Below are 22311 nucleotides of genomic sequence, written 5' to 3' on the forward strand. Positions count from 1 at the left end.
ACAGACAGACAGACAGACAGACAGAGACTTAAATGATTAGAAGCTATGGGAATATGATCCTTGGATGCTAGGAATGGAGAAAGCTCTACACTGCAGGATGGATCAGCAGTAGCACACACCAAAGCCAAAGTCCTTGGCCACTCTGTCAAGTAGCAGGGTGTAGGTGGTAAAAGGGTAAACACATTCTTCTTATTTTGGTCCTAGAAATGGCTGAGCAGGAACAGAGATTATACGCTGACGTTGGAAAGAAGGAAATATCGCATAATCAACTGTTGCTGATCCATGTTCCTGAAAAAGCTAGGGTAATCCTAGATTGCTAGAGATTCAAAAATTATTTCTGCTGATCTATTCCTCTCAGAGATGCATTGACCGTCACTTACTATTTTGGAGGCTTTGGCAATAATTATTGAGTAGAGATTACATTATGCAAGGTCTATGTGTGGCAGAACATTATGTGGGGCCTCATTAATATGTACAATGTCTGTTTCTGTGTATCAGTTACAAATAAATAAAATAATTCTTAACAAGGCATTTACACTTTGAGTTAATTATTTCCACTTTTGCACACAGATTTGATTAGCACCAGATGCTCACTTTTTACTAACAATTATTCACCAGTCAGGTGATCTTATATAGAACTAGGAGATTCTAAATCTTTATGAGCTATAAATGATATTAAATGAATCATATTTTTGCTCAGTGAGAATCATCTGTTATAGAAAACTGACAAAATAATAAACATCCAATTTTATCCTTAATTGCACTACCTTAGTCTTATTATATAAAGACAGCTTTCCAATGTGGTTTCAGATTTAGACTCTCCTGACAGACTCTACTTGTCTGCATTTTAGCATTAGATATCCCCAATAAGGCCTCGGTATATCCGATGCAGCAAAATTCATCTGGGACTCCTTCTTACCAGGTTTCCTCTGCTTCGGTCAGTTCAGGATTGTTCTTTCCCGAGATGACTTTTTGGTCTCTTCTAAGCATGGTGCCTTATACATAGAATGTTCTAGATAAATATTTGTTGCTTAAAGTCTTAGTTCTGTACAGTGTAAGTTGTTCGTGCTGGCACTCATTTTTCACTCTGTTTGGCCTCACTACAAATCAGACCTAAGCAGCCATGTGGCACGCTGGGGCCTCCATGGGGAGTGCAGGAGAAAGGGAGGGGTCCTGGCCACTAAGGGGAACCTTAGCAGTCAGGTAGGGTGCTCCTGAGAAAGAGAAAGAGATATATCTCAATTAGAGATATATCTACTCCTGTCATATCATATAGCGTATCACACATCGTATCATACTTATCTAGAGAGAGGTGGATTTTAAGGAACTGGTTCACATGGTTGTAGGGGCTGGCATCTTCAAAAGGTAAGCAGGCTGGAAACTCAGACAGGATGAGACATTATCAGATAGAATTCCTTCTGGAAACCTCAGCTGTTGCCTGTTACGGTCTTCAGCTGATTGGAAGAGGTCCACCCACATCCTCAGGAGCACTTTCCTCTCCTTAAGGTCAACTCACTGTTGATGTTAACCACACCTACAAAGCATCTTCAGAGCATCACCTAGAGTAGCGGCTGAGCGAGCATCTCAGCAACACAACCCGGCCGAGCTGCTAGAAGCAGACAGCATTGAGTGACGGATGCCGTGGACCACGTGCCTCCAGCCACACGTTCTTGATGGGTCACGAGGTCTCCAGCAGGACTCTAGCTCCCTCACCATTAATGAGAGGAATCGAGGCCAGAGCCTAGCTGCAGCCACAGCAGGCGGCCCGGAGAAAGGCCGAGTGTCTCCATTCTTTCAGGTATTCTGCCACTGGAGAGACCTGGATGGGAGGAAGCTCAGCGATGGTGCTGGCTGGAGTCTGCCTAGGATGCACTGGCGGCTGTGATGATACTAAGGACTGTCTTGGAGTCAGCTACCCCACATCAGCTACATGTGAGACCTCAACTTCCTTATTTGTATACTGGAAATTATAATTCTGACCCCTTTTCCTCAGGGAATGGTCCCGAGGAGCGACAGGGCATGCAAAGGGCTTATGAGAGAGTTACTGGAAGATCACATATGAGGGTGGCAGGCGAGGGTCACAGAGAAAGCATAAGTTTAAACCCTGCTCTTTGACTTATGAGCACGTGGCTCTCTCCTAGAAACTGTACCTCTGCCTCTTCATTTCTAAAAGTAAGAGCAACACGCAACCTAACTCTTAGTTTCCCAAAACTGCCATAGCAAAGTCACAACTGGGTGACTTAAAATGACAGAAACTTCATCTCTGAGTTCTGGAGACTGGAAGGGCAAAGTCAAGGTGGTGGCAAGGACCAGCTGACTCTGCAGGCTCCTGGGGAGGCTTCTTCTGGTCTCCTCCAGCTTCTAGTGGTCGCTGGCAATCTTCCGTGTGTGCCTCAGCTTGCGGATGTATCACTCCAGAGTCTGCCTTTAAAATCACATCCCTTTTCCCCTATGTGTCTATGTCTGAATTTGTCTCATTTCAAAAGGACACCAGTGGTTGGGTTGGAACTCATCTATGGCCCACAGGACTTCATCTCAATTTGGTTATATTTGCAAAGACTATTTCCAAGTACAGTCACATCCATAGGTCCTTGGGGGTAAAGACTTCAATATGTATTTGGAGGGGGACACAATTCAGCCTATAACCATAATCCATAGCTCAGCGACCTTGTAGAGTTCTGGGACACAGGAACTATTGTCATAGTAAACAAGAGGACATAACAGACACATCAACAGTAGTAGAGACTATGATGACCAAATCTTTCTATTTCCCTCTGGCTTAGCTTGGGGAACTTAGTCACTCTGACGTGCCTCTTCTTCCAGATAACTGGCCATTGTTCACCAGCTGGGACGTGAGCACAATACACACTGAGGCCCAGCACAAGACAGTGCTCATCTGAGAAGCCAAGCCTGCTGCTCTGGCTTTGTAGTGCAGCCACAGCAGAATTCCCAATGCCCAAGTGGCTGCCAGCAACGGGAGCCAGGCCAGGGATGCAAAGGCAGATGATGCCCCTTTCTCTAGGACTGGGCTTTGGGACCGGCTGAGGAGAAGTTACTTCTTCAGGAGACAGACAGGATGATCTCTGGGACTAGGCAGCCTTTGGATGCCTGTATGCATGGCTGTTGAGCTGGGGACCTGAAGTAACTGGAGGGCTCAGAACTCCACATGACAGCTGTGTCCCTGGAGCCAGCTCAGATGAAAAGGTGAAAAGAAGGCTCTTTGGGTTTAATATAGTAAATTTGGTGAGATCAGGGGCCGGGGAGACAGCTCAGTGGTATAAGTGCCTGCCTGCCTAGTAAGTGCAAGGTCCTGAGTTTGATCCCCGGTACTAAAAAAATAAAATAAAAACAAACAAACTTTATTTTTTCCCACAAAACTAGGTGGAGTCAGCTACTTGGTGGTAATAGAATAATTATCCACTTTATAGATAAGATCCAGCCAGGATCACTCATCGCCTGCTTGTCTCACCAACTGGGACATTTGGGGGCTCAGGCCTGTCCTTGGCTGTCTCACTCTGATCCTCACTCTGGCCAACCTAGCCAGAGAAGTCTTTTCAGTGGGGATGCAGAAGGCCAGGTACAGGCATCATTACTTGGTCTGCTCTGTGTTCACAGGTACAAGAAATCACAAGAGGAAGGAATCTATATTTACCTCACCAGATGCGACGCATGGAGAGAACACAGTGGACCTAAGGGTTGGAGGAATCTTTGACAATGCTCAGTGACTTTAGGCCCCAGGAGGAAGCAGAGGATGACAGGTCCATCACAACACATGACACATTGGAGGCTAACCCGTCCCTCATGGACATTCCTGGTCTATGAGGCAGAAGGAATTTTTTACTGGAAAGCTCACCAGTGTGGCTTTTCTATCCCTCCTGTTTGCAAGATCCTGCAGCTGATGGGGGAAAAAATAGCCCAGAACATTTGCATTTAAGTCTTGAAATCTAAATATTTCCGTGAGTCATTCATTATTACCATATAACTCAGTGTTTGCATGCAAGTAACTTTAATGACATAAATGCTTATAAAATAAGTCTCTTACCATATGAACTCGGTAAAGAATGCTAATTCCCAGCGTCATGAATGGCTTAGAGAAATCAATCACTTTCTCGCGCTCTGCTGTAATAGTGAGGCCTGCCACAGCCAGATCTGCTTTCTGGAAGGAACAGAGAGAACCCATCATTGGAGCAGCCACATGAGGTGTGACACAGGGACTTGTCACCAGAGGCTATTCCTGTTGAGGAAATGTTACTCCAGTCTGGCTTCTCTGCTCAGGGAATGACTTGAAGTAGCCAGAGCAAAGTCCAGATCTGAAAAATAACTCTTGAAAGGACAAGATGTTAAAGCCGTGACTCATGTTCACCATGGCTACATCCCTTTAAATACATGGGTGATTTAAAACCAAGAGGGGTCACAACCTGAGTGCTCACACGCAGCCTCACACTGCCCAACAGGAGGACTCAGAAGGTGGGAACTTGGTGACAGGCTGCTGAGTTGTCTGCACTGAGCGCTTTTGATTCAACTTATTCATGTGTTCAGTCAACACAGCTTCAATGAGTGCTTGCAGAAGCGAGGCCCTTCAGCACGGTGGCGGTAGGGATGACAATGAAAAGTAAAAACGCTGGAGCCACAGGCATTAGAAACAATCTGATGCAACTCCATTCACTGCACAGAGTGGAAATGAAGACAAAGAGATTGAGCAAGTGGCCAAATGTGACACAGCCTGTCCTCGCAGGAGCAGGGGCTTTGATCACTGGCCTCTTATGTTGCCGTCCAGGTGAAATTCAAGCATCCCATGCAGAACCAAAAGAAGGAGCTCATACATCTTGAACTCCAAATAACCAGAAATTATTGTGCAGAGCTTTCTGTCTTTTCTCTCCGCTCCTAATTACACTCTAAGTACCCACTTGTGCTAAGAGACTAGCCTGGATTGGGGCCCTCCAGGTAAGGAGATAGATGCTAAGGCTTCCTCACTACGCTTCTCTGTTAGGAAGTTCTCTGTATCCCATTTAAGCCCATTCTGCTGAAAGCAAGCCTGCCTCCTAATCTCTGCTCTCTGATACCTAGGGCTGCGGGAAAGCTTGCAGCTAATGCTGGGCTCCCGTCTAGGCTCTGCTCTAACCAAGCAGGCCTCTGAGTCTGGTCACCTTGCCCCTCTAGTCTTCTTTAGCCTCATCTACAAACCATGTGACCATGATTCTCAAAATACAGTCTCTGGACCATCTGCATCAGAACTGCCTGCAGGACCAATGATGCTGAACTAACTCCTGAGGCTCATCAAGGTCCCTGATCGGAAGCTGTAACAGGAGGACAGAGGGCTTTGCACCATATTTGTAACGAGTGGCGTAGGTGATTCTAAATTACACAAATACCTAAGAACCATGTTTATAACATAGGCACTATGGTTTAGACTAGCCGCTGAGATTTATATTTCAGCTTGGGTAAGTCTTTCTTCTAAAGACCTCAGATCAGTTGATGCAGAAGATGTACAAAGAAGAAAAGAAAAGTGGAGTGTCCAACAATCTACAAGCAATCTCATCAGTTCTGAAAGAGGCTATGCACACATACACATGCACATGCACACACACGGTTCTTACTAAACCACAGCAAAGGCAAAGAAATAGAAGGGGATTATGGCTTAGGCAATGGAAGCATAACCCAGTGGCTGATGCCATTTCCTCTGTGTCTCAGTATCAACCCAGCATTCTCCAGCCACATCCCCAAGCAGTCACATGACCCAACCAAGTTAGCACACTTAAGACTCTCTTAAAGTAAAGCCATCCTTAAAAGGAACTAGAATGTGGCTAAAAGAGATTTTCAATAAAAAAAAATGGAAAAGATGATTGGCTCATTCTGCATTTCTTTAAGAGAGTGTTGATTGCCGCTATCAAGTGAATCAATCCCTAGGTTGGAGAGTGGGGTTTGATTAGAAGGTTGTTAGTAACTTCATTTTGAGGGACTCTTTAAAGGACTGCCTGAGGCTTTCAGAGCCTCACCCTTCCGTGACAGTGACACTGACTTGAATTCAGCTTGCAAGCACTCCTGCAAAGCAACAGAAGCCACTCAGAAAGGCCCAGCAAAGCAGGGCCTCTGCCGACACAGAGGTCTGCTAAAAGCTCACAGCCTAGCAGAGGTCTGCTAAAAGCTCACAGCCTAGCCCTGTCTGAAACCCAAGGAGGAAGAAACAAGTTAAGGAGTTAAAAGAGTTCAGGTGAAGGAAATGAAGGGCACATTAAGAAAACTGAAAATGAAAAAACAGGCAAGAGGTAAGCACAACATCCAATCTTTTCTCTGATTATTTTTTTTAAGTACAAATCAAGTAGTCAAAGTAAACACTGTCTTCTAATTTCTTTTCCTCACACTCAGCTTCTCCCTAAAAAGGGCAAACTTTGGATTACAATTTGGAAATCATTTCACAAGTTTATAGAAGTTGGCCAACAATGACATTATGCCAAAACAATTCCATATGTCCATATGGAGAGAAAGCTGGAAATGAACTACGTCCTACAACTAGGAATCTTTCCTACATTCATGCAGAATAACTGCATGCTCAGGAGCGGGGTGCCCTGGGCTCAGACAGGGTGCAACCGTCTAGTCACAGACAGACACCTCCCTGAACTGGGCCACACAGAAAAACCATTGCATTTCCAAAAGCTGTCCCTGAACCAGCAGCCCTGATCTCTGTCCTTTTTACTTAGCCTAGTGTAAGCTGCCAGGGAGAAAAGGGATAGGGAAGGAGATGGAAAGGGCAGCAGGAAGCTACAAGAAACCAGGGCAGCTTGGCAATGGTTGTTTTTTATATTTAATTGACTCAGCAGAGAAGAGTAATTATCTACCTTGACTTCAGTGCACCCCAGGGTGCCTGCAACCACCACATGGGATGAGATTATTCCAAAAAGACGTGTGTTCATTTTCTTTTGCCTTAGTTAAAAAGACATTGGGCTATAAAACAGCCTTCGGATGAGGAGATAATGTGCCATGAAACCAAACGTAAAGGAAAGGGGGCTGGGACAGCAAAGATGCCAAGAACGGTTGGTGTGGGAGGCTGCAGGGAGCCCAGGAAGCACACTGCAGGGAGCCTGGGCAGGACAGCAGCCTGTGCAGGGCCTTCTGCCCCTCTGGTCACTGGTGGCTTCCAGTAGGAAGAGAAGTGGGAAGCACAGCAGAAGACCTGTCTTGTCACAGCGGGCCCCTGATAGCACTGTCACCTTGGGCAAATTATTCCTCTCTCTGGAAGTCTCCCCAGCTATACAGTGGCAGGGTTTAGCTAGCGACCTCTGTCCTAGCTGTAAGCCCTATTCGTGCCTCTGTCCAGCTGGATGAGGCATGGTTCGGTTTGACTGGCCCTTCTCCTCCTCCGCTTGAGAAGATGGTGGAAGTCAGCAGAATCAACTAGTGGTGCAAAACTGATAGGAACAGGCCAGAAGGAGGAAACTGGGGACGGACCCATCAGCAACTGCCAGGGATGTCCTGTTTTAGGGAAGGAAACCTGCAAAGCCCAGGAATCTGCAAACCATCCTGGGAGCTCAAGCCTGGACCCTGAAGCTGGGCTGGAAAAGCAGAAGGGATGAGGCGCCCTGGAGCCTGAGGGCTAGGAGGGGAGGTGGGAGGCAGGGCTCTGGCCTGGGCAGTGCCAAGAGCAGCGCACATGTCTGAGGGTGCTCCTAGCAGTGTCTCCGGTGTGTGCAGATGACCTGGCAGAGAGGTCTCCCTCCCCATTCTTGAAGGAAAGTGCTCTTTGAAGAGCTCTGTGTGCTGCCTCAGAGCGATCCCTGCTTTTATCTCCTGGGTGTTTGTGGGATTTACAAGGGAGGACAGGCGAGAGCCAGCCTGGAGGTGACTTCCAAAGCACACTCCCCTCTGCTTCATGGAGTTTTAAGAGGGTCGCGCAAATGCCACCACAGCTATCAAAGCCTGAGGCCACCGTGCTTCTCATGGGAACGGAGCCTGGCGGTGAAGAGGACTGCATCTGTGCCCAGGGCTCTGGTCTGCACCGCCTGAGCCCGCTGCTCCCACAGCCTCCAGAGAACAACACCCAGAGCCTGAGGGCAGCAGCTGATCCAGGGCGGCCTACAGTGGATGAGCCCTCGGGATGCCTTGGCTTCCTTTCTTGACAACTGCTGCCCCCTTTTGGGCAAAATCCTCTCCCTGAGCTCAGCAGGGGCCCAGACCTCTGCTCCTCCACCTTTTTTCTTTGCCCATGTCTTCCCTTGGTCATGGCTGGGCTAAGAGGAGCAGAGGGACTCACGGGGCTGCCTCTACCTCCCTCTACCCATGTGTCACGGATAAGTCATCTTGCTTCTCTGTGACTCAACCTTCTCAGCCACACAATGGGACAAGGTCCGCCTATCCACATGATGTAGGAGTCAAGAGAAAGGATGCACATGGGGGAACCTAAAAGTTGTATAAACTGTTCAGTGCTGCATAACAATGGTAGCTGAGGTTTAGCCTTCAGCGTGGGGCAGACCTGTTTAGACTTTGTCACTTCCTTGCTACGTGACCTTGGACAAGTCATTTCTCCTCTCAGCTTTAGTTTGCTCATCTATGAAGTGGGAATAGTACTCATACTTGCCTCCTGGGATTAGAGAAGATGGGTGTGACAACACCTCTAAGTGCTGTGCATGGGCCTGGTCCCATGAGCACAGGCACTTGCTGTGGAGTATGGATGGTGGCCACATGGTGTGATGAACTTGACGCTGGTGAGCATCTCAGCAAGGGGCTCTGGGGACAGATCCTGGCCATGATGAGGGCAGGTGTGTGGAGGTGGCAGGCCTGCTCTAGGGATGCACAGGGCTGGCCATGTCCAGTGGCCCTGGGCCCTGAGTATCTTTCCTAGTGACCTCAGCAGGCACCGCTGTGTCTCCCTGTGTGCCTGGCTGTCTCTGCAGCCCACACAGGTACTCTCCCGCTGGCCCATCCATTGGGAAGCTCTGGGTGAGAGCCGGTGGGCAGCTCCTCCTTGCTGTGACCCTGCTCTGGGAGCATGCACTAAGTGACCTGTGCAGCTTTCTGAATCCACAGTCCTTTCTCTGATCAGCCTCTAGATCTTCCTTCCCTGGAAGGGAAGGCCCCTCCCCAAGCCCAGTTTCAGCTCCAGGCTGCAGCTCTGCCTTCACAAGCCTGCCTCCACCCACCCTGGCCCTCCCACTGCTCAGGCCCCACTATGCCTCCTCTCTGCTGTTATTTATTTAACCCAGTAACTGTGTTACTTAACTCTGGAAAGCTTTCAGAAGCTACAATTGCAATAAGAAAACACTACTCAGAATAAGACCATCCTCGCATCCTGGAACTCTCATTCTAACACAATCGTCTCTAGAGAGCCCTGTGTGCTGAGAAAGCTCATGGAGTTCCAATGGAGGCTGGGCCCAAGGTGGTAGAAGTGGGGCTGGCATTGCCCAAAACCTCCAGGGGGAGAAGCAGTGAGGCCGGCAAGCCTGGCTTTCCTGGAAAGGAGGAAGAACACTTGGCTCTGGCTGAGGGGACCCAGGGCTGCTGAGTGGGTGGGACCCCCCAACACATCGCACCTTGGAGTCTGTCCTTGAACACAGGCTGCAGGGTGGACAGAGACTGCCCCACCTTGATGTTCTTTACCAACTCTGCACTGAGCCACAGGCAGGAGCAGCATGCTCGGGCTTGCACCCTGACAGAAACAAGCTTACAGAGCGTGCAGGAGACCGGCGGCCAAAAGGCGCTAATTTTCTTTCTTCTTCAAAATCATGCTTGTGTTATAAGAACATCATCTCTAGGACCATACAAACAGGAGGCTTGGTGCAATCCGTGGCACCCACAGGCTTTCTTGAGATGAGACTCAGTCAACCTGAGCAGGGGCTCTTGGGAGGAGGCGGGGGGAAGGTGCAGCATGTGCCAAGGCCCTGAGGCTGGAGGAAGACTACAGCGCCCTGTGCAGTGAGAACACTATGTGAGAAGGCTAAAGAAACAGGCGCGCACAGTGAGGAGAGGCTGTGCCTGGAGGAGCAAGCAGGAGACTGACGCTTTAAAGCAGCAGCACAGCCCCAGCAGGGTCGGATTTGTGATAATAACACAGGCCGCACCTTCCCATGTGGCAGGCACTGCGCTAAGCCCACTCAATCCCCACAAAGCCCTTGTAAAGCGAGAGGCTATTACTGTCTCTGTCTTATAGATGAGGCACAGAGAAGTTAAGCCGCTTGCCCAGAGTTGCACAGCGAGTTAAGAGCCAGGATTCAAACCCAGGCAGTTTGGCTTCAGAAGCTGTATTCTGAACCTGCAACAAATCCCAAAGGCTCCAGCAGGGGTAATAAGCCTGAAGAGAGGCAACAGGAAAGGACCGTGCTCGCTCGTATCTCCACTGCTGTGCCAGGAGCGCCACCACACTCTGGGGAGACTGGTCCCTACCCACTGCACAGACGTCACCCAGGCGAGATCAGCAGGCCCCAGGCCACAGTCACCAAGGGGCTTCTCAGACCCATTGCTGCAGCTCTACCCAGCCCTGCTGGGGCTCCTGAGCGAGGCCCAAGTCTGGGACCTGGCTCTCCCTCCTGCCACCAGCCCTGTCCCCTGACTACAATGCTTTGTCACCAGCACCAAACCACACTGGGTTCCAGTTCTAGCCCTGCTAGGTTAGTCACTAGGTGACCTTGGTGAGGTCTTAGATCTTTAAATTGGGATCATCATTGCCCACACAGGAGCATGAGAGGGTCCACGAAATGACACAAGTCAGACCTGAAGCACAGTGCCTGATATACAGTAGAAACTCAACAAATGGTTATTAATATTATTTCCTGGCAAGATGTACTTTTACACTATGATGACTACCCTTGTCCTTTCTCTTAAAAAAGTATGGTCCATGACGCCCACTCCTCTGGAACCTTGCCTGGGCTCCCAGCCCTCTCAGCCTGCTTGCCCTGGTGAGCTCAGCCCCGGGGCCGCCACTCCTCTCCAGAGCTCCCTAGTGCCCATCCTCAGCCAACCTCGCCAGCCCACTGTCAAACGCACCACGACCCACCCACAGCTGGCCCTGTTGTGGACTCCACCACACATTGAGGCCCATTCCAAGTTTCCCCTCCCCATAGAACCCTTCCCATTTAGTCACCTAAGGAGTGAAGGCCTAACCTGTGCCACTCTCTGCAGCACAAACTGTATAACTGGCCTTGTGGTAGAACAGGGCACCTGGGCTCTCTCCGGCTCTGCCACTTACAACTGTGCAATGGGAACCTCTCTGGGTCTCAGTTTCTGCACTGACAAAATGGGAAGAATAGGTTTCACCCTCTTGGAGCCCCCATGGGAATTAAATGAGCTTCCCATGCCAAGTCTAGGCCTGGTACAGCGTAACGTCAACCGGTGTTCACCCTGACTGTCCTGGCTGTTGATATTCTCATGCCTACCTTGTCTCCCCATAAGATTATGAGTTCCTTGAAGCAGGGACCAAGCCTTTTAAAAAATACACACAGCATTTCAAAGTTGTCCTCAGCTCGGTTCCACCAAGAAACAGGCCCAGAGAAAAGAGCACCAGAGGACACAGCGAGGACCTGGAGGCAGCCAAATGCAAAGCTGCCCGTGCCGATTTCCGGGACTGCGCCTTTGCTTTCTTAGTGCTGGGCAGTCCCCAGTGACCTCCCGGAGGTGGGCACATAGCAAATCCCTAGGGAGCAACCAGTGCAGCCGAAAGTGCAGGGCGAGGAGGGGAAGCTGGTAAACACGGCCCGCCTTCAAGCCCTTTGTAGGCGACAGAACGAGGCTATTCTAACAGAAGGTTTACGCAGGCCGTCAGAAAGCTGGAAGCTAAAACCAGATTCTGGTCAGGCATGAGCAAGTCTTTAGTTTCCAGCTTCAGAAAAACCTTAAGTCCCCGTTTCCCTCCTAGAGGGCGCGCTCTCCCCTTGCCCGTTCTCAACGCTGTTCCCTTAAGTACCTTGGACAGCGCCACCCAGGGCGTCCAAGGCTAAGAAAGATGCAAGCCTCACCTTCCTCCTTTGGGGCAGCTGTCAGCACAGCGGTCTCACACCGCACGGCACCCGGGAAGGAACAGAGGTGGGAGCACAGCCTGAGCCACAGGCCAGCAGAAGAACAGGCTGCTTCCAGCTCCTTTCCAGCCCACATCTGCATCTCAACCTATTTCAAATTAGATTATCTGTTCACTTGTTTTTGGATTGGTCTTCCTGCTGCAAGCCTTTCTCCCTCCCTTCTCCACCCCCACCTATGGAGTTACCCAGGGAACCTGCTGTGACGCACTGGGGTCACAGATCTGCAAGGCCATGGGATCAGAGGGCCTGGGATGCTCACACCCACTCCTGGCTCCCGTGTGCTTTGGCAGGCATCATCCTCTAAACTTCACAATAACAAGGCTCAGCACACGCACATCTGTTCTCCTGCCACTTGAGGTAGGCTGTCTGCCCACTCCACCCACTGTGGGCAAAGCCATGCAGAAACTCTTAGGGTCACCGAGCACCTGTGAAATATTTGGCATCCTTGTCCACAGGGGAGCTGGAATGTCAGCCTAGCACTTCTCCCTTCTTTCTGAAGCAGGGTATGGAGATGAGGATAAGGGACTAGCAAGTGGCATCTACTTAGGTACTCACACCAACACACCACCAACAACCACCCTGTATCTCTAAGAAGGCCTGCTTCCTGTTCAGAGGGCTCCCCCACCCAGAGCCTTTACAAGCCAAGCTAAGCCATACCACTAGGACTCTGGCCAGCTCTCTGGCCAAGCATCTCCACAGGAGGCACGGACCCAGAGGAGCATTAGCATTCCTGGGGAGGCGGCAATGTCATTCGTAGGTCCAAGTGCTTCCTGGTGCTATTTCTTGAGATGACAGGCTATTCTCAGGGTTGGATGAATTTCTTTAGAGTTAAATTAAAATCCTCATGAAATATTTAGTTAGCTCAGCACAGGGCTGTGTTGTTGGCCTTTGAGGGCAGGTTTTAGGGAAGAGCCGGAGTGAGGAGAGAAGGGTTGGCAAGTCGTTTACAGAAAGTTGTGGGGCGCAGAGGTCCCAGCTGGGGACTGGATATTGCTCACCTTTAGCCTCCTGTCACAGGCTTCATTTACCGACGGGCTCTTGCCTTCATACAGCATGTCTGAATCCAAGCTCTGAGCTCCCCAGCAGCGCACATAACTTCAAAGCTGTCTTGGTCTCCTGACCTCTAAAGTGGACCAATAATTTGTGCTTTTTTTTTTTTTTTTTGTATTTTAGGGAAGGGTCTACAGGGTGTTCAGGGTCTCACTACTAGATGGGACTCGTAGTGATTCTCCTGTTTACAGCCTCCCAAGTGCTGGGATTACAGGCATGCACCACCACACCCAGTCTCAATCGATGTCTCAGCCTGCCCCAGGGGCGGGGCCGGCATGGCAAGCCCAGGGATCGAATCCCTGGCCCCTGCACCTGCTTGCAGGCACTTTAATACACTGAGCTATTTGGCTGGTCCTAATTTCTGCTTCTTACAACTATCGTGAGGGTTCCATCCAGGAACAAGGGAAAGAGCCAGTGTGTCAGATCCCCTTTCTCCACCGTGGTCAGCAGCTCTCTGGAAGAGCTAAAGCAGGGTATGCCACCTCCTCTGTATTACTGTCTCTCATGCTATGAACCCCTCTAGCAGTCTGGTGACATCTGGTAGAACCGCTTCTTGGAAAATGTTTTTAAATGATTCCATAAAAATATAGTTATCAAAATATTTTTACAGTTTTTCTGATATAGTGACATATGGACACTTTTACATAACAAGGACAGTTAGAGGTAGGTCTCACAGCATCACTATGGTACCATCAGTGACAGTCACAAGCGTATTTAATGCCACTAAAGTTTGAGTTCCACATTTACCAATAAAGGAAATAAATGTATTTGCTTAGGTTTAGAAAAATAGATGTCTAGGTGTATGGATTTTCTTAATACCATCCTCAGATAAACTAGAGACATCCTAGTTTATTAACAAGAAAATCCCAATCCCTCACCTCCGCCCACCAGGCACTGTGATCCACTCCCACCCTGAGCACATTCCCTGCACTGGCAGCCATGCTGACCTCAAAGCCGTCTCTTGTGGGCCCTACCAGGGTCCAGGGTCACCTCTGCCTGGACATCTTTGCATCTGTTCCTTCCTCTCAGTAAATGCTCTGCCCTGCCCTCCCCTGCCCAGCCCTCAGCCTGAACACCAAGCTCTGAGATCCCCTGAAAAGCCTCCTCGGGGAGCCTCCTCCTGACCCCCACTAACTCATTATGGCTCTTTCCTTTACAGAACACATCACCATCTAAAATTGTCTTGCTAATGCATTGATTACTCACTGTTGGTGTGGAGAGGGAGCTGAGAGGCCGGGGCCTCGTGTCTGTCTTACCCACGGATCTCCCCTGAGTGTACCCTAGGGCCTCGTACACAGTCAGCACTCAATAACTATTTGTTGAAGGGTACAATCAGACAAAGGAATGGATGAATCTAAGAAGGTGGAGTTTAACTGAAGTGGCTCTCAATCAGGGAAACAACATTGGTGTGGCATGTTTTGACTGAGAGCTCACACTCTAGGGTCAGCTCCTCTCCTTGCCAGCCATGTAATTGTAGGCAAATTACTTAACATCCCTACGCCTCAGTCTCCTCATCTGGGAAATGGGTGTGGCAATAATCTATCCTTTACAAATATTCTGTGAGGAATCAGTGAATGACCACACGAAAAGCACTCAGGACAGGGTAAGGGACCCAAGAAATGCCACACACATTTACACGTACAGTTTGTTGCAACTTAAAGGATTAACTTCAATGTCTATTTTTAAAAGGTAATTGTTTCAGGAAAATCAATGTAGACTTAGAAAATGTTGAAACAAATCTGATGGTTGGAAAATCAGTATGTATTACATGTGTTACACAATGGTTACATATGTAAAAAAGAGCCCGTATGAAGAATTTAGGTCACGGCAGGTTACACATATGCCACAAATTTATGCCACAAACTTGCGAGAGGCTGGAGCTCGGCCACTTCTCGTCAGCACCCCCATGGCTACCGTCTCGTCTCTGATCCAAATGCCCCTTTCATGATGGCACCTTTAGCCCACATGGCTTTGCAGTGGCCAGCAGGCTGAGTGCTCAAAGGCGCTCGCTTGCCACCAGTGCCCACCTCGTCTGCTGTTCTTCCAACCCTCCTGGTGGCCCCAAACACGGGCAGGTCCGGGAGCAGCATGGGGTACCAACACGCCAGGGCCAAGCTCAGGTACAGCCCTGAGGTCCTGAGCAAGTGCTCGCCCCAGGCTCACCAGCCATCCTTCTGCCTGCCCAGCCCAGGGCCAGAAGTGCCCGGCCTCTCGGAGCCTCTGGGGCACACACTCCGGCAAGCTCCAGCGGGCAGTCTCTGCTGCTCTAGCAAGCTGAGAGTCCCACCAGCTCGTGGTACTATCTTTCATTTTCCTCCCCACTTGTCAGCTCTGTAATTAGGAATGGTGTGATTCATAGGCCTGTTTTTAGGACTGTTTTTGTTGGGTGAAATAAAGTATCACCCACTGCCAGGGGCACCGCTGACAGCCACAGAGAACCTCCAGAGGCCGCTGTGGAAGCCACTTCACTCCCAGTCAGTGAGCCCTTATGACTGCTCTCTGCTCCAGTTCTGCCTCCAAGACCAGCCTGAGCTGCCCTGCACCAGGCAGAAAGAGAACAATGCCCCCCCCCAGTTAATCCCCAGGCGCAGAGTGTCTAGCCCCCTCCTCCTTTGTGATTGCTGCATGCACAAGTCCAAGCAATGTCAAGGGCAGCAGGACATTTTCCCAGTGGCCCTGCAGTATCTGGAGGAAGAGAGCTGAGACATCTTGGTCAGCCTCTGGTCACTTTGCCTGGCCTACTTTAGAGAGTTACCTTTTCTTGTCAGCACAGCTGCGTGTCCCTCCGTAGACATATCCCCAAAATTATTTATTACCGGTCATGTCTGAATCCCAAACAATCTCTCAGATCAGCAACAGCCTATGCAGAGCACAGGAGCATGAGGGGCCACAGAGCCGTGTAGTATTAACTTGGGGATCTTCTGGGAACAGGGAGGTGCAGAGCGCAAGGAGGGAAGCACGGGGTGGGGTGAGGACAAGGGAACTCTCCTGCACTGTAGAGGTTTACATCTTGGTATGGACAGTGCCTAGACTGCCACAGGCCCTGTGGACAGTTTCTCAAGCTGACTCATGGTAGGGTACTTTTTTTGTCTTATTTCAATAAACAAGCCTTTTAAAAAACTAAGAAAAGAAAAGGGCCCCCACCAAGCCTGTGCCAAAACATTCTGCTGACTCTAAAAGGCCTGGACGAGCTTGGCACAGTGGTGCCCACCCATAACCCTAGCACTCTGAAAGGATGAGGCAGGAGGATTTTAAGCTCAAGCCCAGTCTGGTCAACTTGGTGATACACTGTCTCAAAATTTAAAAAGAAAATGAGAAAAGAAAGGGCTGTGGGTATTTGTCAGTGTGAAGGCCCTGGGTTCAATCTCTCAGTATGTGCATGTGGCAAAGCGTGCGCGCGTGCACACACACACACACACACACACACACACACACACACACATGGCCTGGAAGATGCACAAGGGGTCACAGGGATGGCACTAATGGTGCTGTCTGGTGACCTCACACATGTAGGCAGTTCACGGCAGGCACAATGAATTACCTGGATTCCTCTGCTTAAATGTCTGGTGGCCTTTAGCATAGGAAGGGATGAAGTGAACATCTGGCTCTCCATTGGATTTGTATTTGCATTTGGATGGAGAAAAGTCCAGCATCCTCCTCTGGTCCGAAGAGCAGAGCAGACAGTGAAGCTCCCAGAGAAGGAATGCTACCTTGTGGACGCCAGGCCAAGTCCCAGGGCACCTTGCTGCCACCCCCAGAATCTGGTCATAGGCCATGTGTGACCCTGTATGAGTTACTTAGCTGCTCTGAACTCGTCCTTCCATCAGCAAAGTCTACACAGCACCAGTTTCTACTTCCTAGAGATGCTGTGGGGAGCCGACGAGCTACCATACAGGAGGACCAGGCACTGCTCAGTGCTGCAAAGTGTGCTGTTATTTTCACACTGCTTCTGATTCTGGGATCCTGCATCCATCCTGCTTATTCTTCCAAATGCCGGAGCTGCCTTTTCTTGGGGCCATGCCACCCTGCCTGCTGGGCTTCTCAGAGGCCAAAACCGTCTCCCTGGCCTGCTCTAACTGACACCGCTTCATGATCAGACAGACCACAGCTTGTATACCTCCTGTCCTCGCTGGCCACGCCCTCCCAGCTCTGCTCACCCCTATGTGCCACTGAGGGCCCCTGCCTGGCAGCCAGCCTGCTATTCTGCTGCCATCTGGGGTTCTCTGGAGTTGGCGGGGTTCTGCGCCTCTGAGCAGTCCAGCTCCACTGCCCTGACTCCATGCTGTCCTTTCAGAGGACTTGAGCCTTCCCTTTGTTGCCTAAATAGGGAATGTAGGCACAGCTGGTGGGGGTGGGGGTAGTTTTTCACATGGCAAGCAGACCTGTCTGAGGGCTATGGAAGATGAGTGGAGATTCCACCATTCTGGGGAGGGTGGCACAGAGCAGGGCTCTGGGCCGGCTGCTGCTGGGGCTGCCAACACTGCCACTGGCACAATGGAGCCAGCCTGGCTTTCATGGTGATGGATGGCGGCATGTCCGGTGCTCCTGAAAAGCTACAGGACAACAAGAAAAACAGTCGGCGGACAAGCCTTCCAGAGCATATCATGGTTCTGGCCCGGAACAGGGAATGACCACTGAGGCCAAGCCTGAATGGCACCAGGCCTTCTGCTGAGGGATGGCCAGAGGACAGAGGGAAGCGGCACATGTGGGGTTGTTGAAGCAGAGAGGTTTATTCACAGGAAGGTGATGGCAGGACAGAAAGTCAGAGCAGCAGGACTGCACGAGAGAGGTTCCTCCAGCAGAGTGAAACACGTTCTACGCTCTGGGCAGTGCTGCTCAGTAATTAGAGGAACAGGCTGCGGACCAATCCAAGTGTGAATCCTAATTCTGCCAGCTTCCACAGCCACAAGACATGGCTTAACCTCCGAGCCTTACTTTTTCCAACTTTTAAATTGGAAAGCAGGCATACTTCATCTTTAAGGGTGTTTCAAGATTAAATCAGACAGTATTTGTAGAGGAATTGTTGACCCTATCTGGCAGGTACTGTCCCATTAGTCTCTGAAGGTCAATTTCCATCCAAGGAACAGGCAAAAGGTCACAATGAGAACCACAGGGCATTGAGCACAGCTCATGGGAGAAGTGGGTGAGGTGACTCAGAGGTCAGATGGGTAGACCAGGCCCCTGCCCCAGAAGGTCCAGGCTTCTGAGGCCCTTCCCCACCAACACTCCTACTCAAGAAAATAAAGCCAGAAAACTTTATGGAGTGGGATTATTATAAAAAGCAGTTGTAATATAAATGTATCTGTGGTAGGAGCTGAGAAGAGACTTAGTTAAGCCAATGAGTAAATGAACAGGTGGGTGATGGATAGATGATAAATATATGAATCACTGAATAAATGAGTAGATGTGATGGATAGATTGGTTGGTAGATCAGTGGATCAGCCAATGGGTTGATGGACACATGGATGATGGATAGATGGATGGATGGATGGATGGATGGATGGATAGGATGAATATATGGATGACTGAGTATATGGAGGACTTAAGTTTAAGCCCATTAAAACTTCAGGAGTGAAAGGAACAGTAGTTATGCCTTGGGGCATAAAGCAGGATGCAGAAAAGTGACCCCAGGCCCTTTCACTGTAGAGGGGGAGGAAAGAAGCTCTTAGTTGCTTACATTCTTGCTTGAGGTCTGGCTGCCATGGGAACTGGGATAGGTGGAGCATGCAATGGCCCAGCCATGAGCAGTGGGCAAGGCAGAGTGGGAGGAGAGGCAGGGACTGCAGGAAGCGTGTGTGGGCTCCCTGGCTTCTGAGAGAGGCAACCTCAGCAAAAACAGCCTCCTCCAGCAGCTCCAACCTGGAAAATGTATCAGCACAACTGGGTTAATGCTGTCATCAGTCAAAGGTATCATCTGAAAACCTATAATTGATTCTCAGCATTGGGCTGTCTGTCTAGACTGTGAGTTCTTTAGGGTCAAGGGCTGTAATGACAGGTTCCCCCATATGTATAAGCCAGAAAACTTTATGGAGTGGGATTATTATAAAAGCAGTTGTAATATAAATGAATCTGTGGTAGGAGCTGAGTAGAGACTTAGTTAAGCCAGTGAGTGAATGAATGAATAGGTGGGCAATGGATGGATAATGGATGGACAAACAGATAGATGGATGATGGATGAATGGATGGATGATGAATGAATGGGTCCATCCACCCACATTTCCATTCAAATATCTGGCCATATATACATCCACCCATCCATATACTCAGTCATCCATATATTCATCCTATTCATCCATGTGTCAACCAACCCATTGATAGATCCATTGATCTATATATACCCATTTATTCAGTGATTCTTATATTCATCATCCATCCATCCATCCATCCATCCATCCATCCATTCATCCACCATCTATCCATACATTCATCTATCCGTCATCCATCACCCACCTATTCATTCATTCACTCATTCATTCACTCATTCAAGCATCCATATATTCATCCATGAATACTACCAACCCATAATTACTAAGTGCTATTGTGTGTCAGGGTTGTCCCAGACGACCAGGATAGGGATCAACAAGACAGACATATTTCCTGACCTTGGGGAACTTGCACTCTAGTGAGAGGAGACAGACAATAAACAAACTGTCCCATAATAAGCAAAATTATTTTTCCTGGTAATAATTTCCTTGAAAACAGTGAAACAGGGTGACATGGCAGAAAGTGACTGGGAGAGGGAATAACTCTCGTAGCGTAGCTGAGGAAAACACTTCTTGAAGGAAGTAACAGACATAGATAATTGGAGGCTTGGGGAAAAAGGCATCTGACAGAAGGAGGGGCAATTATGAAGGCCACATGCTGTGGCTGGGCATGCTCTGCCCAAAGGCTCAAGGCAGGGCAGTTGGGACAGAGCCTCAAGAGGGAGGGGCAAGCCATGGAGACACAGGGCCTGGTGGGTTCTTGATTAGTTCTTCCAGATTGAAGGGAAATGATGGCAGGGTATTGGGAAATGTTTATGCTAATTCAAAAGTTAAACAAATGGTAGCCCAGGAAGGTTCTGCTAATTTGAATTCCAGCACAGGCCTTGACTTCCAATTCAAGATGTATTTCTGTAAGCCTGAAACAAATGGACTTTATACCACTGCCATGAACTGGAAATCTGACAAGATGTAGCTCAGACACTCCCAGCCCCTGGAAGGGAGTTTTGCTCTTTATGTCCCCTGTACCTGTAGAGGGCAAGAAGAATAAAAGAGACAGAAATGGTGCGGCACAGGTCACCAGCATTGCATGTAAGCCTGGACGCTGCTGGCCTCCCCACGACAGGGTGAAGAGTAGACACACAGTGCATCAACTCTGCATTAATAAATTATACTGTTGAGTCCCCAGACATGGTGCGGTGAGGGGACAGTGACCCAGGTCAGTCTAGGAGTGGGAAGAAGCTGGGTCTGGGTAAGAGCATCCCACAGCTGCAGCAGACATGTGTGCCCATGTGCCTGAGTTTGGGGCCTGAGGCCAGGAGAGGCGGTGTAGGCAGTCTTCTGTGGAGAGTGAAGAAGAAAAGAGCTCAGTTCCTGAGAGTGTAGACAGCATGGGTACAGTAGGGACGTCCTATTTCATCAGTTTCTGACAATAACCCAGGGGCGGATATTATCATTTCCTTTTGGAGGATGTAGACAATGGGTGTCCACAAGGCTCAGTGACTTGTCAAGTGTACGCTGCTCCTAACTGACAAAGAAAGATGTATGCTCGAAGGACAGAGGGAAGGGCGGGAGGGCTGCACCAGTGAGGACAAGGGAACGTGGTCCTCCCGTTTCACCAGTACCTGTTGCTGACAAACTTCCGATTGGAGCTCAGACTCTGCTCTGTCCTCTTGTTGGCTTCGCATGCCCAGCTTAACAACTTACTGTACCCACATCATCTAGTCCTCATCTCTGTTATCTAAAGCTACTCTTTGTCATCCAAAATAGACCAGAAGTCAGCCTGGAATTGTCCCTTCCCTTCCTTCCCCTGCCCTTCCCTTTCCTGCTCTGTCCCCATTCAATAATCAAGGCCCACCCATTTTATTGGAAATGCCTGTTTAACCTATTGCCACTACTCAACTCTTACTGCCATGGCCATCACTCAAGTAGCCACAACACTGACCTTTTTGCTTTCAGTTCTTTCCTACCCCACTAACCTACTGAATGTCTTAAGCACCAGGAGTTCTCAAACTCATGCTGGATTAGGGACCAGTGATTCTCTGGCTCCGAGGGTGACCAGTGGTTCTCAAATTTGAGCAAGTGTCAGCACCACCTGCAGGGCCTGTTGAATTGCTGCCTCTCTTCCCAGAGTTTCTGATAAGTAAGTCTGGATGGGGCTCCAGATGTTAAATCTCTCACAAGTTTTAAGTGATGCTGCTGTTAGGGCCACACTCTGAGAACAACTGCCACAAAGTTTATTTCAATATCAAAGATGGTATCATATCACTTCCCTGCTTAAAAAATTCCAGGGACCCTCCATTCCCTTACCATGCAGTCTGCAGTCTCAGCGCCTTACCAGGGCCTAGGATAATCTTCACAAGCTGGGCTGGGTCTGCCTCTTCAGAAGGCAGACTGAAGCCACTGATGCCCCTTCAACCTCCTAGGCAGCCACACTGCCTTGTTCACTTTCTTTAAATGAATCCTGCATTTCAACCAACACATAGTTTCCTCTGTCTGCAACTCCTTCCTTCCTCTTGCTTGTCAATTCTGGTTTGTTTGTTTTTTGTGCTGGAGATCAAACTCAGGACCCTGTGCTTGCCAGGTAGGTGCTTATGCTGCTGAGCTATCTCCCCAGCCCTTGTTTGTCAATTTCTGCCTGTTTACCGAAGTCAAACCTGACTGCTCTTTCCCTTGGAGCACCATGGTGGGTTACAGTGACCATGTGCTTTGATGTTGAATGGCCTTGGCTTTGAATCCCAGATGAATCACTAGTTAGCTGTGTGGTCTAAGTTGCTTCTCTGGGAAGTCAAAATTAACCTCTGCATCATTGTTATAAAAAGTGAATAATAATATTTATCTTGTAAGATTGTTGCACAGAGAGAAAATGATGCATAATAAATGTCTTCCAGAGAGTAGGTACTCAATAAACAATAACTATAATTTTCATTAGCTCTGCTCAGAAGCCTTGCCTGGCTCCCTCCAGCTGACTGACTTCCTTTCTTCTCTATGCTCCAGGAGAATTTAGAACATGTTTCCATTTTTCATATACCTCATGCTATGGCTTCGTTTTATTTTTG

At 49.2% G+C, this 22311-nt stretch overlaps 1 protein-coding gene across 1 annotated transcript in view; it reads right to left on the reverse strand.

The window, feature by feature from the left end:
* The window catches only part of Grik4 (glutamate ionotropic receptor kainate type subunit 4), a 362522-nt gene that overhangs the window by 47975 nt on the left and 292236 nt on the right, over positions 1–22311 (reverse strand). Inside the window, exon 13 of the mRNA XM_004636401.2 lies at positions 4043–4156. Coding sequence (XP_004636458.1) covers positions 4043–4156 — 114 coding nt within the window. The remainder of the gene's footprint in view (positions 1–4042; positions 4157–22311) is intronic.

The sequence above is a fragment of the Octodon degus genome, unplaced genomic scaffold (genome assembly GCF_000260255.1).
Source record: "Octodon degus isolate 3935 unplaced genomic scaffold, OctDeg1.0 scaffold00080, whole genome shotgun sequence".
Lineage (NCBI taxonomy): Eukaryota > Metazoa > Chordata > Mammalia > Rodentia > Octodontidae > Octodon > Octodon degus.